This window comes from Nannobrachium achirus (assembly GCF_963921795.1).
Source record: "Nannobrachium achirus genome assembly, chromosome: 18".
NCBI classification, from domain to species: Eukaryota; Metazoa; Chordata; class Actinopteri; order Myctophiformes; family Myctophidae; genus Nannobrachium; species Nannobrachium achirus.
The window spans coordinates 19,368,439-19,384,970 of record NC_137825.1 but is presented as its reverse complement, the minus strand read 5'-3'; the positions used below and the strand labels follow the sequence as shown (position 1 = coordinate 19,384,970).

The following is a 16,532-nucleotide window of genomic DNA, read 5'->3' as shown; positions in this document are numbered from 1 at the left end:
TTTGGTTCGAGCTAGGCACATTTTTTTCTCCTGTACCTGGGGACGTTCGTCCTGCATGTTCCTTCTTGTCCCCTGACTGCTCCTTTTTGTGTTTGTGTGGTTTATGACTTCTGAATGTGTCTGTCTGTCTGTCTCTGTGTCTGTCTGTCTGTGTGTGTGGTGGGGGACACTGTTTGCCTGTCATTAGGTTTCATGATCTCTACACATTGTTATCATAGCAAGGATTCCCTTTAGATCCGCCTTCCCTTCTCATCTTAACTTTATTGCAACCTTGGTGAGGGAGGGGGACTCTCTTTCTCTCTGCCACCCTCCCCCTCCCCCCCTTACACTGTGGTTTGAGGGGGTTGACCAATTGCCAGCAGCTGTTGCTCATTTCACAATGGTACCGCCCCTACTGTGCCGGGACTCTCAGAGAGTAGTACAGCACTCCTCTCTCTCTCTCTCTTCGAGCAAGAAGACAAGAAAGACAGACAGACAGACAGAGCTGCTCCTGACTTGGAGGTATTGTAACTGTAGAGAGAGGACACAGCCGCTACAGGAGAACTGAAGACTGCTCATCGGTGAGGGGACATTTAAACTGTTTTGGTTTTCTTATTAAAAGTTTGTAAGAGGACACCAGAAGGAGAGAGACAGACAAGAGAGTAACAGTGTGACTACAGGGGAAGATTGTTTCTAACAGTTTAGTGTATTGAACTTGGTAAACTGCATTAGCTTTGAATAACTTCTATGGGCATTCCGCCTTTTTTTATAGAATAATTTTAGAGGCAAAACTATTTGATTTCTATAAATACAAGATATGAAATGCCTTTTGTAATTTTTTGTTGGGGGATAAAACATTCTTTCCCAGTTTCCCACTTATCAGAGACGTGGAGAGCTGGGCTTATCAGCTCTTCATCACTACACATTCTTTCCATTCCCCATTTATCTTCAAACTATATGAAGTGCATTGTTGACATTGTTGTCAGTCACGTGTTCCTTATTTTTACTTGTTTATAACAGATTTTAAATTCAGCAGTCATTGCAATTAATTCAGCCATGGTGAAGTGCCTCAGGACGTGTTTGTTACACAGTGGTTACACAAAGGGGTGAGAAGTGGTGAAGGGAGGTCTTCAATATGTATGCTAATGTCTTTAGATCCTGGTGAGATTTGTAGAGGCTCAGAAAGTTCATTTGAACCACAAGGCAGGGGGTGGGTTGCATAAGAAAACATTTCCTGGAAGGGACTTTTTCTGCTCCAGTTTATACCAGTAGCAGCCATCCCATCACTTCCCCATTTCATGCTGCCAGTTTAGCCCCTGGGCAAAATGCTGGTGCCAGAATCAAGGTGAGTGTGAGTGTGACCTTGGTGCGATTGGTGTCTGAGAGTGATCCTAATACGCTAGTCCCCCTCCTGCTCTCTGCATACTTTACCCACCAGGGTAACTGAGTCAATATTCCAAGAGAAGAGAGATGTACTGTAAAAGCAGTGGTTCTCAAACCTTTTTAGGCTGTGACCCCCAAAATAAACATAGGCCCATATAAACAGGAGACCCCCACCCTGACAAGCACTTGGAATTGTAGGTATTACATTTAATGTGACTCGGTTCCACAGATAAATATTGTGAAAATAGCAGATCTACATGCTCACAACGCCTTGCAATGAGCATGTAGATCTGCTATTTTCACAATGTTCGCCTCTTGCTTACTTAATATTTGACAGTTTGGCCAGTTTATTAAAACGGTCTTGAAAATCCTTAAATTGTCACTTACATATATAAATGTGCAGATACCCTGTAGGCCTATACACTTATGTTGGTTTGTTTACCGTTGAGTGAGACTTTTTTTTTTTTTTTTTTACATTAAGCTAATCATCTGGGTATCCCACAAAATAATTTGGGGACCCGACTTGGGGTCCCGACCCCAAGTTTGAGAACCACTGCTGTAAAGGGATACGGAGGTGGTGATCCGGCATGGGCAGCAGTTTCATTAAAAAAGGATTATTTGGCGCTCCGTTGACACCACAAGATAACGTTTCCCTCCCTCTCCCTCCTTCCCCTGTGTGTGTTGACAGAGTTCCAGTGTGGTGCCCAGATTCTATTGTGGGCTAATTAACACCCCACCTCCACCGTCGCTGCTCCCCCCTCCCCTGTCCCTCTCCTGGATGACCCAAGGCATTGTCTCCAGAAGGACCGAGCCCTGCCGTCCCGCCTTCTCCTCGCTGACGCCAGCCCCCATCATCTCCTCATGTTCCCTCCGGGTGAGCTGAGGGCAGGGGCCACAAACACAGCCTGCTGGCCAGGGTTGTGCTCACCATGACCGGCATGGGACGCAAGAGGAGACTGGTGCTTTTTTGCCTGACTGTGGTTTCCTTGCTGAGCTTCTACATCCTATGCGTGAACCTGGAGTTCCACATGCCCTGGCACCGCATGGTGGACCTGGCGCGCACCCATCATGGCATCACCGGCAACTCTCTGGAAGCAAGCAGGTGAGATGCTCAGACGAAACCTACACTCTTGGGCATGCATTATACATGCATCTTTTCTTAAGCCATGAATGGATAAGATCCCTTTCACATAAATCCAGTACAAATCGCATTGTGCCCTCTACATTGAAGGTTACTTGTAGACAGATGAGGAAAGGTTTCTTTCTAGGTCAAATATCTTAGCCAATCTACAAGCTCACAACGAGAGAGATATTGTGTAGATCTGCTATTTTCACCAAATGTTCGCCTATTTCGCAGAATCTTTGCCAATAAGACACATGCCCAGACAAGATGTTAATGTGGTTAATGGCCAACGTTTGTATAATGAGACGGGGTTAAACCCTTAGTTCATGGAGGGAATTAAAAGTTCCAGGGATTCAGTAACCACTACTTATGCCCCTTCTCGTTGTACCATTGTGGTTTAAACAAAGGAGCCACACAGTGCTCCTGTTAGAGTTAGACTAATGAAAAAAGAAAAATGTCCCTAGAGTTATTTCACTGGAGGTGGTCTCTTACATATGTGAAATGTAAGCCGTGTTACACTGGGCAATGTTCCAGCTTTAAAAGCCAGCAAACCCAGATAAGATGCATTAACAACTGAGAAAGAAATGTGTGGTGGTGGTGGTGGGTGGTGGGGGGTGGCCGTCTCTCAATGGTCTATTTCAGACACTAGGACTAAATGATAAGTTTCAGTATTCGGCACCCGCAGGTCTTTCATTTTGAGCTGCCAGAGTGGCTGGATCTTCTTGAGCTGTGCTTTTATCTGAATGTGTGGGTATTCAAATAACCATGTGCTTATCCTTCTCTCTCTCCCTTGCTATCGCTCTCTTGCCAAATCCCACTGGATTTTGCATAGGAGTTCTTGTGTGTTTTTTATGTATGGTAAAGCGTTGTGTATTTAGAAAAGCAATTAGAGGAACTTTTATTTTGCTTCTTTAGATAGATAGAATCCTTTATTGGCCATTTTAAAAATCACAGCAGTGTCACCTTTTAAAAACGCCAACGTGTAAGATCGGTAAGAAACAAATTGACCCTTTTAACTGTGATTATAATACAATATAAATTTGTATTACAACTATCCTAAATTATAATACACTATAATGGATTATAACTGTGATTATAACACACTATAAAGTATTAATGTATTACTATGATAATTATAATACACTATAGTAGATTATAATAGTGGTTATAACACATTAGAATCTATTATCATGTATTACAACTATATCCTGGTGGTCTAAATGAAAAGTCAGTGAGGGATCAGTCATTATGAAGTGTTTTGCCCTGTTTGGCCTAGCTCAGACCTACTCTAGATTGGATAATTCTTAGTACCACGTTTAGTACCACTTTCACACCACTCTACCCAGGTCCTTGTAGTCGAAAACGTGGCACAAGTGGGCGGTGTGGAGTGGAGTGGTGTGGTGTGGTGTTGGGCCAGTGGAAAAGGGGCTTTAAGACACAAAATTGTTCCACTTCTCCATAATACTGAATATGTAATATTAAAGAGCATCCATGAAGTACAAACAGTCTACATTCGTACCAGCCAGGTTGTCCTAGCTGCCTTCCTGTGTTGCTGTCCCTGTACCTTTGATCTCTGTTGGACATTAACAAGTTCCTGTTACACTTTAATATGACTGCTCTATTACATTTGTGCCTCATTAGTGGGCTTTATGAGGTTCACTTCCTGCTGAGCACCACATCAGCACCATCTGGTTGGAGACTAGCAAGTGACCAATCACACATCAGCACCATCTGGTTGGAGACTAGCAAGTGACCAATCGAGTGCAAAGCAAACGCCATGGTTACCTGAGACTGCAGCTGTCTTGCTGTAATTGAAACAAATCGCCGTTGTCGGGTGGAAACCTTGTATGTCCAAAACCGTTTGTTTTGTATTTATCATTTTTTAAACGATTTAAACTAGTGAAAACAGCCGATCTACAAGCACACAACGCCTCGCATCGCGAGGCATTGTGTGCTTGTAGATCTGCTGTTTTCACTACTTTTGTGTGATAGCCATATGATGAAGTAGTGCTTTACTTTGCTAAAAAATTTACAAATTTGAAACTTGGAGATACAAGGTTTCTGCCCGACAGTGACGAAATTAAGGTCCATCTGGTACTGGGCTATTGCTAAATGCAACCCAAAAATCTGAAAACATGGCAATGAATTCAACATGATGATTTGTGACATTGCTGGATGTTGGTGCAGAGACATCTTTTGTGTGCATTTTTGACAAAGTCCAAACCAAATATTTGACTGAACTAGTTTCTTTAGTTGCCATGGTAAGTCATGGTGTCAACTTAAGAAGAAATAGCTAAGCACAACAAAGTTTCCATTTGAGTAGACAGACAACAAAACCCTTCATCCATGATTAGATCAGAGGAAACACAGTCTGTTCTTAGTTTCTTGCATTTGCATTTGGCTCGGTACTTCCTCTTATCACATCAGTAAACAACAAACAAAGTATAGCCATGATAGCAAATAAGCTGTGTTAAGTCAAATAGCTGGGGGTGAAACTCAACTGTGTGTTGCATGTGATTTGATATCACATGACACAGGCAAAGTCTCCTAAAGGATCTCAATCAAATCAATCAATCAATCCCGCTGATTCACTCAGAGAAAGTCTTTAGGCCTCGAATATTTCACATGGAAGTTAAAGTCTGCAACAGTGACATAATCATCTCTTTCCAACTCTCGCAACATATTTTAAGTGTCTGTTAAAGGAAATGTTTTATATATTATAGGTCCACAGATGTGATCCATTATTATGAAAACGTGGTTACGTTAAAATATATTAAATAATACTTCATGATAACTAAAAAACGTAAAGCCAAATATTGTGCTGCTTTGACGAAAGTAAATGGATGTAGCTTTATAAATATGAAAATGAAAGGTTTTTGACATGATTAACTCCTGTCAGTCAACATACTGGGGTCTTAACAACATAACACAATATCATAATGAGTGAATATCATGTGGAAATATAAGTTGTGGCCTGACAAGAGTGACTTCCATTCTCATTTCCAAACGTTTTGTCTCTCAGCAGATCACAAGACTCTCTTGACATCAACAGGGACCACTGGATCCACACGCCTCCTGCCTCGACCTCTGACCCCACCCTGTTGTCTGGAACAGTCGTTAATGAACATACAAGTGCTGCACACGTTACCACCACAAAACCCAGAGTAGTACCCGCAACAACCACTGAAGCAGAACCAGGCAAGAGTAGTGACCGGCCGCCACCAGGAGGAGATCTAGCTGAGTCTAAACCCATGTCTGATGCCAAAGATAATGCCAAGCCTACTACCAAAGAATCTAATCTGCAGCCCCAGCTGCCCACGCACGCTGCCAAGTCAACAGAGCCACCCTACCTCGGAGATGTTTACGCCACTGAAGATATCCCACTACAAACGGTGAGTCCAAATGTCAGTATCGTTATGGAATTTGCCTGTTGTGACTCCAACCGTCCATGTAAACCTCTGATGCTGAGAAGGGTGTTGCCCTTCTCAGTCAAATAAATGTTGTGCAATTAAAATAAGGCCTGCAATTCAAGGGCATTGGCTGGTGGGTAGAATGATCCATGGTAAACGTGTAACGTCATACAGATTAAAATGCATCACAGAAGCGTGTAGGTTATCAGCGCTTATAGGCACATGACATGTCAGCACTAGTATGTTCATCATTAACGGAGTAGTGCTGCCCAAAGCCCAGAAGGCTCATATCATCACTGTCAGGCAGAAACCTTGTATCTCCAAGTTTCACATCTGATCTTCAAGCACACATCTGAGCAACGATCTACAAGTGCTTGTAGATCGTCTGTTTTCACTAGTTTAAATCATATTAAAAATTATAAATACAAAACAAACGGTTTTGGACATACAAGGTTTCCACCCGACAAGGACGATATAGTGTTGCGCTCTAGTTCATCCAGTGCATTAGATTGCCTGGAGGACATCCAGAGCGGACTCCTTTGTCCCTGTGGCAGATCCTCACCCACACATGTCTGACGCACCTTTTCAGCAGGCTGGACAAGGTGATGATCAGTTGAGCGAGCTCAGGCTGATATAAAGTGGATGCCACAGGGAAAATGCCTGTGCTTGTCTTCCCAAGTGAATCAAGTCAAGTATCCCAGGCACAGGGCTCAATTCCTCGGTCTCCCCTCCTGCCCCTGCCCTGGTGTCATACTAAGCACAGAACACACTCTGTAATGTCTCTTGGAAGTACACCAAGAAGAGGCAGTCAGAAAGGTTTTGGAAAGCACGCGCGCACGCACGCACACACACGCACACACACGCACACACACTAAATGAAGACATTCTTTGAAGTCTCCCTCAGGGTTTTGTGTCTCTCATGTGATGAGCAATCACTAGGTTTTGATGCAGTATAGTGTTTATCCCACCGAGTAGCTCTGCCCAACGCCCAGAAGGCTATTATGGTAAAGTAAAGAGTACTGACATGCTCTTTTTTTTTAACTACAGCTCAGCCATTCGGTCCAATCAGATTAGGTTTGTTTGTGCTGATGTGTCAGGCAGATACATTACTCTTACATGTACTTTTCATCAGGGGCGTCACAAGGGGGGGAAAAGTAGGACTGAGTTACTAGGGCCCAAGGTGGAGGGGGCCTTAATTATTTTTTATATACTTTAGCTATTGAAAAATAGCAGATATACAAGCTCACAGCGCGGCACCGAGTGCAGCGCTGCGAGCTTGTAGATCTGCTATTTTTGAAAAGTCGTGAAAATGTGTGCAAATCTTTGAAAGTATGTATTTTTTGTAGTGCTGTTCGAGTTAACTAAATTAATCGCGATTAACTCACCGTTATGTTAATCGCGATTAATTGTTTTAATCGCAATTAATCGCATATTTTTATATTATAGCCATTTGGCCTTTGGACACTGTTTCTCAACATTATTATCTCAACTATTATTTGGGGAGGTCTCCAGGTGATTAGCTTAATGTGCAGATCCTTATACCCATCAGCTGCAGTCCGTTTAATGCAATACCATTATGATTTATTTGGGTTTTTAATTGATTTTGAATAAAAGATTAAGATACTTTCGCATAAAGCCAGCATATTTTTCCACTCCCAAGTTAATTGGGCCACGAAAGACTTGAAAGATATCCCTCTAAGTAACATTGTGAACTGATAAAAGCTGATGACTTATTTGCGATTAATCGCGCGATTAACTAGCTAAATCATGCGATTAATCGCGATTAAAATATTTAATCGTTGGACAGCACTAATTTTTTGTAACTCAAATTTTGCTTATGGGAAACATAGGTTTTTCAAAAAACCTTAGAAGGATTTGAAGATTTGAAGATTTTTCAAAAATAGCAGATCTACAAGCTCGCAGTGAGCTTACGTTATATCTGCTATTTTCAATATTTAAAGCACAAAATGATGCCTAATTATGCGTAACCCTAACCCAGTTTAAATGGGTTAAACCCTTCCCCTATGAAGAACATTAATGGGGGGCCAGCAGTGAATCCTTGTACCCAGGGCCCAGAATTTGGTGCGACACCCCTGCACATACTTTTCATAATGAGCACAGCTCTCTCAGGTCAGACCCACAGCTTCCCACGTATCATCGGAGTTGCTCTTGTCTTGCTGCGCGGTGTAATTGCTACATAATTGCCTCCAATGAGAGTTTGTGGGTTGATATTGTGGGTTGAGAAACCTACTGTATCAGGTAGAACAAATGCTGTGGGTTTGGTAGTGAGGGCTTAGTAATGATCTTGCAGACATTATGTTTTATGTATGTTGGTTTTAAAACCTAAATCCTACTCTGTCACACGTGTGTCACATTCTTTCCAGGTGAAGTGGTTGTTAAGTGCGTGCGAAAGCTTTAGCGTTTGCATCATGTGTTTTTGTGTGTCCGTGGTCGTGACTGCGTACGTGTATACAATTATGACACTGCCGTGGTATTTCCTCCCACCAGGACTGTCCCGACACCATAACAACCAGGGTCGCTTCCACTGACCTCGCCGACCGTTTTCTGAAGCATGTTCCAGTCCTCCAGTGGGCCAAGTACGCCACTCCTGACCAGTATGAGCGGCTAAGCCAGTACCCAGGAGCACACGGTTGGGGAGTGGTTGACTATAAGAGTAAGTCTTCAATTGCTTAAAATGCACTTTATTGATATAAAGAAACCCTGAAGTGTTTTTTTTTGTGTCATCACTATCAGTCAGTAGAACTGGACTTCACGGCTGTCGGCATGTGTTGCTGTATCTAGAGTTATGTGCCCTAAATATGTGCTCGCAAGTAGGCGCTATACCCCTCACGTAGGCCTTCTCAAGTTTACTTCTAAGAGAGGATAGGATGTCAATTCAATCACGCACACACTTCCTTATACTAGTTCTTATCGCTTGTGATGTTTATCGTGTTCCGTGAGAAATGGATACGTGTCAGTTTGCCCTTATACATACCCTCATTTTCTTCTCAACCAATCACGAACAAGTCTGTCTCTCAGAGTATGCCATTGCATAAGAACGAAAAAACAAACAAACTGCTCTAGCAACTTTTGGTCACATTCAGGAAGAAGATCTTATCTTTTAATTAGCTTAAAATACATTACAGGGCATGATCTGCAGTTTTTAGGAAGTCTAGGAAGGGAGGAGATTTTAATGTATGGCCTGCCCTACATATTACTGCATATACACTTCCCTTCCAAAACTGGAGCTTCCCAGTATAATATGGGGAAGCTCCAGGTCAAGCCTGAAGCAAACGTTAATTGTCTCCACCAGCCGAAGGCTGAGGGGAGAGTATGTTTTCCCCTCCGTCCGTCCGTCCGTGCGTCCGTCCGTCCGTGTGTCCGTGTGTCCGTCCGTGTGTGTGTGTGTCCTCGCAGTTTGTGTGCAGCTAATCTCAGTCGCCGTTGGCCCGGTCGCTGCCAAAGTGAGCACACACATTCCCTGGATGCCAATCTAGAACCTCTGCCCTAAATTTTTCAAATGGGCTTTTTCTAGCGCCACCTAGTGGCCGATGTTCGCAAGACACATTTCTGTGCACTACTCTTACAGATTTTGTCCAAAAATCCTACAAATCGGTAGGCAGTATCTCGACAGTCATGTGATCGACACGGATCTGTCCGATTTTGCATATTCCATCCTGATTGGCTAAGATTGGCTTCCAAAGTTTGTGGGATTGAGCCGTTTTGAACAAAATGCCTCAAATCACAAACGCAAAGTGCAATTATCATGAAATCGCGCACACACGTTACCACTAGGCCGAGGAAGAAATGCCACTTAATTTTTTTTTAATCAGCCTCATGGTGGCGCTATAACAGCCCGATTTGTGGTTTTACCTATAACTCCACCGATCAGTTTCAAACTTTGTAAGCGCACTCCCTAGAGGCTAAGGATAAACCTTTGCCCTGCATTTTTCACATCAGCCTTTTATAGCGCCACCTTTGGGCTGACTTATGTAAAACACATTTTTGGATATTACTCCTTGAGATTTTATCCAAAAATCATGCAAATCGGTACACAGTATCTCTATAGTCATGTGATCAAGTCCGATCCGTCTGATATTTCACATTCCATCCTGATTGGCTAATATTAGCTTCCAAAGTTTGCAGGATTGCTCCGTTTTTGAACAAAATGCCTCAAATCAGCAACGCAGCTTGCGATTACCGTGACATTTGCCACACATATTCCCACTAGGTCAAGGAACAAATGCTACCTTTTTAACATTGTCCTGTTATAGCGCCACCAGCAGGTAGACTTTAGCAAAACTCATTTTTGGAACACAATGCTTGAAATCATGCATGCAGCGTCCGATTGCCATGAAAGATCTAAGGTGAAGAACATATGCCACCCTTTTTACATTGGCCTATTATACAGTAGCACCACCAGGACGCACGGCCTGGTGGAGACCTGTGCTCGGAAGAGCACTGCTTCTAGTTGTTTCTATTTTTGTGCCAACACAGCGCTGGTGGCAACTCTCTCTGTGCTCAACTCATCCGCCAACTGGCAAATGTTTGACGACTGGAACCAACGAAGCAACCGATCCCAGTGTGTCCGCTGTGCCGTGGTGGGGAACGGCGGGATACTGAAAGACTCCAAGCAAGGGAGAGAGATCGACCGACATGATTACGTCTTCAGGTAGATGGCATATGTGGCCTGGTCGAAGCCTAATTCATATTTCATTGTACGACTGTGTTGCTTGGCAAAAATAGGCTAAGAGTTGCTATGTTTCCCTGCTTCATCCCTTCCTTAGTTCACTCTCAGATGAACATAAGTGTAGTTGTAGCCTTTGTGGTGTATGTTGAACAGGAGGATATCATCAGAGGCATGTTGTTCTTCTTGTGTGTCACTGAGGATGTGTCATCCAAGAGCACAGAGACTGGTGCTCTGCATGTGGTTTCCATGGTTACTGATGGACTAAGTGGCAATTAACGTGCTGTTTGTGTGTGTGTGTGTGTGTGTGTGTACATGTGCTTTATGCGTGTTGTATGTGTGTATGTGCCTGTCCGTGCGGATGTGCGTGTGTGTTTGTGTGTGTGTACCTAATTGATTTTCAGGACCAATGGGGCTGTCATTAAAGGTTTCGAGCAGGATGTGGGGTCCCGGACGACCCACTACACATTCTCCACCAACACACTGAGGAACTCCATGAGGAGCTACGCTGGCCAAGGCTACAGAGGACCCCCTCTCTCTGAGGTCAGAGCATCACCCGCGACAAGATAGATTCACTAAGCAGAATGATAACAACACAGTACCTTCTTATTAGAATGTAACTATATTCTAATTGAATCTTTTGAATGAATAATCGCATTATGTATTCTATTCAATAGAATACAATTGTATGTGATAATTATTCAACTATCCATGTTGGCGTGGATTTTCAACTGTATTTTTGGTTTAAGCCCTGTATACTTTGCTGTGCACCGAATTGTGAAAACAGTTTATATATCGGCTTGTAGATCCATCTATTTTCATGGGACGCCAGGTTGAAAGCTGGTAAAAGTGTTCCATACACCAGTGGTTCTCAAAGTGGATTTCAGGGACCCCTTTATGTGGGTCCAAATTGACCCTTACAGGCCTGTAACTTTGACAGTGTCCAAATGGGCACTGTCAAAGTTAAGGGGAGACCTTCAAATGTAAAAGTTTGAGAACCACTGCCTTACACGTCGTGTAGTACTCATCGCAACCTTCCTTCCCTCCTCACTGTGTTCTGTAGGAGACGCGGTATGTCTTCCTGCCAGACCACGACCGGGACTACCTGCTGATGGCGGCAGCTGCAACACACACCCCAGTGGAGAGGGGACCCGAGCACAGTGACTCGTTAGTGTGCCTTCTGTTCATTTGAGTGAATCGTCAGCTCTTGGCGATGTTCTGATGAAAGACTGTGAATGAAAGACTTCCCATGACGTCCATGTCTATAATACGCTATTCTGCTTATAACACTGTATAATTGCAGTTATATTTCTTTATAACAACAATCTTAGCACATTATTATCACTGCGTAATTACAGTCATAAACACTAGTAAGTAGTGATAATGTAGTAGTAGTAATGCAATCATAACACATTCTAAAGCCTTTTATAATGATTTATAAAGTCAATTATCACTTATAATACACTATGATCCTGGGCAAGCAAATGACCAGCAATTATTAAAGGGATATTTCACTTTCAAACATGTTTGGGGTCATTGTCTACTCAAGCACACCCAATTCCTATACAAACCCATTGTAACTTAAAACTCTATTTTAACCATGATAGGTTCATCAAAATCACCCATTATTGGATGACCTTATAAGTCATTTTAAAAGGCTTTATAATGTGATGATTAAAGTATTATGAGAGTTCTTATAACAATAATAGAACAATATTATAAGCAGATTATATTACACAAGTATGTTTATAAGGCATCTTAGACATGCACTTCATAGGAAGTGTTTCCAAGATGGTAATTCTATCTGCTATGTGCGTTGGTGTTTATTGTTAGTGCATAGTATCTGGCCTGTGGGGCTGTATCTGATTGTCTTTCCTTTTCAGGCCACCCGACTACTTCGGGAAAAATGTGTCAGCAAGCAAGTTTAAGATGTACCACCCTGATTTCATCCGTTACCTCAGAAACAGGTTAGTGGGCGATCGGCTCAGCGTGACAGCCGCTCTCAATTGTGCATTCATATCTCTGAAAGTGGTATTGGTGTCACAATACAACAACAGGGTCATTGGAAGTAAATTGACAGAGGCAGGGGTGTCACACCAAATTCTGGGCCCTGGGTACACGGATTCACTGCATGCCCCCCATGAATGTTCTTCATAGGGGAGGGGGTTTAACCCATTTAGACTGGGAACGCATTATTACACATTATTTTGTGCTTTAACCCTATTGAAAAAATAGCAGATATACAAGCTCACAGCGCGGCACTGAGCTATTTTTCAATAGCTAAAGTATAAAATAATGAAGGCCCCTCCAGCCTGGGCCCTAGTAACTCAGTCGCCCTTTTCCCCTCTACACCAAACCTCTTTGCCGAAAATAGCCGATCTACAAGCTCACAACGCCTCGCAGCGCTCTGCGAGGCTTTGTGAGCTTGTAGATCGGCTATTTTTGGCTAAAGTTCTCAGAATATGGACGCTAGGGTTAACATTGGACAACAGTTGAGTTTTGGGATTAGTTTGTCATTTTGAGTAATGTAAGGTTAGGCACTGCTAGTATGTTTAGAGGTTTAGAGGTTTGGTGTGTTTTTTTGTTAGTTTTTTTGCTAGGAACTGTTATTATAATTAAGTTTAGGCATGGTTACATGAGTAATAAAACAACTATCTAACAAATAAACAGTGTCTCTGACATCAGTTGCCCCACCCTCCTGATTGAGCAAGAATGTCTTAATTCACCGTACCACGGTAGTAGTACCATGGATTCCAACTTTAATGTCTCTGTGTGTAATTGTGTCATCAGATTCCTCCGATCCCACACTCTGAAGACCAGATACAAGGACATATATCGTCCCTCCACTGGGGCTGTGATGCTACTGGCTGCTGTCCACACCTGTGACCAGGTATTGTAAACTAACAGACACATCATACTGTGTAAATAATATACACACACGAATGAGTTAGCAACAGCAGTATGAACATGACTGCACTTGTCTGATCAGCAGTTTCAGTACATATTTATCCTGTCATATCTGACACATAACAGTAGGCCTATGTTAACTTTGATCGATCGCTGACAGCTGAGATGAGTCACCGTCCGAAGGTTAACCGAAGAAGCAGCCAATAGTTCATGTCTTAGTCTTCCTTTTCTCCACATGATGTTTAATTATGTACTCACATATTTGACTTAAGTAAAAGTATCAATACTGCAATATAAAAATACTCTGTTACAAGTAAAAGTCTGGGATTCAAAATGTACTTGAGTAAAGGTATAGGTGTTGGCATCAAAATGTACCAAAAGTAAAAGTACAAAATGTTTGAAAATAGCAGATCTATAAGCTCACAACACATAGCTGCTATTTCAAATAGCCACGGTATAAAAAAGGGCTAAAGTGGTTTATGTATGTTTTATAATATCATACTTTATATCTGCAAATAAAAGTACAATATATTTGGAGTAAAAGTACAATATTTGGATCCAAGATGTAGTGGGTAGAAGTAAAAGTATTGGAAATTGGAAATACTCAAGTATTTATACATCAACATTGTACATTAGTTAAGTAAATGTACTTCAGTTACTTTACCACTGCTCACCACCTATTGTGAGTCCAAAGCATTTTATTTGTGTGAGGCCTGAGCCTGGACCAATTAGTATTTGTGAAGTAAATGAGCAAAAGCTCTCCTAACAATTAGAACAGAATTGGTTTGGAGCAGACCATTTGTTCCTGTGGAAAGGCTTAGCCTAATAGCCAGCTGTGAAATATAATAATTGTAGTGGATTCAGATTAGCATGTGCGAAACCATTATTGCATGAGGGGGAATTGTGATTTTACTCAGAACATTAGTGTGCAAACACTCGCCTGGCAGATCAAGTTTAGAGAAAAACAGATGGCTAATGGGTAGTTCACAATAAGCACAATAACTTTCTGTAAATATATTGTTTTAAACATAGGCAAACCAAATGTTTGCCTATTTTTGCCAATTATTATTTTGTGTATTTTTATCTGTTGGTCACAGAAAAGAACAGATTTACATGTGAAAAACACGACACAGTTAGGCTTATAGGCAGTGAGAACCAGCCATCAATTTCCCCTAACCCTGGGTCTTTGTTTGTGTTCTGTGTTGATGCAGGTCAGCGCGTACGGCTTCATGACCCCAGACTTCAGGAACTACTCTGACCACTACTACGACAGCAGCTACCATCCTGTGGGCTTCTTCGTCAACCATGACCTGCGAATGGAGATGAGCCTGTGGCAACAGCTGCACCAGGCACGCCTCATACGACTCTACATGCGCCAGTGAACTGCAGTCAACCAACCAGAAGCCAAGTCGTCCCCGGATACCACGCGGAAGCTAGCCATACAAAGACAGACTGCTGCTGCCGCCAGCCAGCCCGAACCCGAGGGAGACCAAACAACTGTTCCACAGGAAGTGGAACCACATGACAGGAAGTCCCCAGACTGACACCCACTGCCTTTTCTAGCACTGATAAGGTCTACACACTCTTCACTTCCTGGGGCTCAAAAGAGAGCGGCAGATCATTTTCTTAATGATTCTCCTCATAGCTGCTATGATCTCTAAGTAAACAGACTTAGTGCTTTAACCAAATAATAATAATAATTATTATTATTTTTAAACATTTAATTGTGTTTACAGGCTAGCCAAACACATAATTTTGGACCTGTGAATAACAGTTTCTACCGTGTTGTACTACTGTACACAAGGGAGAAGACTGCAATTGAGTTGGCCACTTACTTAAAATACCCTGTATCCACGCCCCAAAATAGACGTTCAGAGCACTGCAGGCAGTTGTCATGTTCTATTCTGATATTTACCCAGATTATGTTCAGTCCTTTCTGTGTTTCTGTGTTGTGTGTGACTTGTGTTTGGCTAACAACAACTGTGAGAGACTGACCAATACTGAAGGGAGACAGTACTTGTAAACTAAAGGGAATTTAGTTTTAGTAACTTATAACTGTTGTTATAATTATTTTATACATGCTATTTCAAAGAAAATGTGTAGACCTTTTCCACTGGTGAACATAATAAGGCTAACAAGCATACTGTATGGAATCCTTATGGCTCTCAGTGCCTTTTAATGTGAATCATTAGTCTGGTTAAGCCTAATTTATACGTTCATGTTCATACGTTCAGTTGGAAAATCATCTGTTTTCGGCGAGCAACACAGACGTACGACCAAGTATAAATTAGCCCTTAGCATGCCATGGCTGAGGTAATGGGAGGGGATATTTGAAACGATGTAGGATGTTTCCACAGCAACACAAAGTGGACGAGTTGTCGGTGGCCTTTTCTCTCTGTGCCAAGCAGCGATGGTTCCCAAGGACCCTGGTGTGTGTAGCTACAGTCTGTGTGTGTGTGGCCATTGGCCAGAGCACCTGGGCTCATCTTTGTGCTGCTACAACAAAAGGACAATATTCAAAGACGTTCGTCATTCACACTTTTTGTTGATTGCTGATGAGGTCACCCATACTGGATGCTAAAATGAAGTCCACTTATGAGGCCATGGAGACAAGAAGTTATAATCAATGACCTAATCTCTCTTGACAGATTAGGGCGACAATGTAGGTCTGTGAAGGAGCCGCAGGCAAAAAGTAACCAAAGAGACTATTCAGTTCAGGGAACTTTGTGTTTATTTAAAATTGTACACTTTTCAGAGTGGAACATTTTCCATTGTTCAAATGGAAAGGTCTCGTCAATTAAACATATTGTATTGTTGAGATTGTGGGATGGGAGGGACATCTAATTGTGCAATTTTTGACTGTGACTTTTATATGTTAAAAAAAGGTGTATTAAAGAAGGCTGTGATATTGTAATTATTTGGGGATTTTTATTCCACCTGGTCACATTTGAATGGAGAACAAGAACATTGGCTGTGACAAGGTTTAAGAGCATCATGTGAACAATAGTCTGCATGTGTTCAGTTTATTGGTGTACATTCTTGT

At 42.2% G+C, this 16,532-nt stretch overlaps 1 protein-coding gene across 1 annotated transcript; it reads left to right on the top strand.

The window, feature by feature from the left end:
* Positions 1-463: 463 nt before the first annotated feature.
* On the top strand, positions 464-15,936 carry st6galnac (ST6 (alpha-N-acetyl-neuraminyl-2,3-beta-galactosyl-1,3)-N-acetylgalactosaminide alpha-2,6-sialyltransferase). Its single transcript, XM_080747840.1, has 10 exons — positions 464-560; positions 2,051-2,464; positions 5,508-5,877; positions 8,404-8,569; positions 10,393-10,567; positions 10,987-11,125; positions 11,646-11,749; positions 12,466-12,549; positions 13,373-13,472; positions 14,701-15,936. The coding sequence occupies exons 2-10, from the start codon at positions 2,292-2,294 to the stop codon at positions 14,869-14,871; spliced, it is 1,482 nt and encodes a 493-aa protein (XP_080603966.1). The 5' UTR covers positions 464-560; positions 2,051-2,291; the 3' UTR covers positions 14,872-15,936.
* The last annotated feature ends 596 nt before the right edge of the window (positions 15,937-16,532 follow it).

Coding starts and splice junctions, on each gene's coding strand:
- st6galnac (XM_080747840.1), top strand. CDS start 2,292: ATGACCGGCATGGGACGCAAGAGGAGACTGGTGCTTTTTTGCCTGACT. Junction 2,465..5,507: donor AACTCTCTGGAAGCAAGCAG/GTGAGATGCTCA, acceptor TTTGTCTCTCAG/CAGATCACAAGACTCTCTTG. Junction 5,878..8,403: donor AAGATATCCCACTACAAACG/GTGAGTCCAAAT, acceptor TCCTCCCACCAG/GACTGTCCCGACACCATAAC.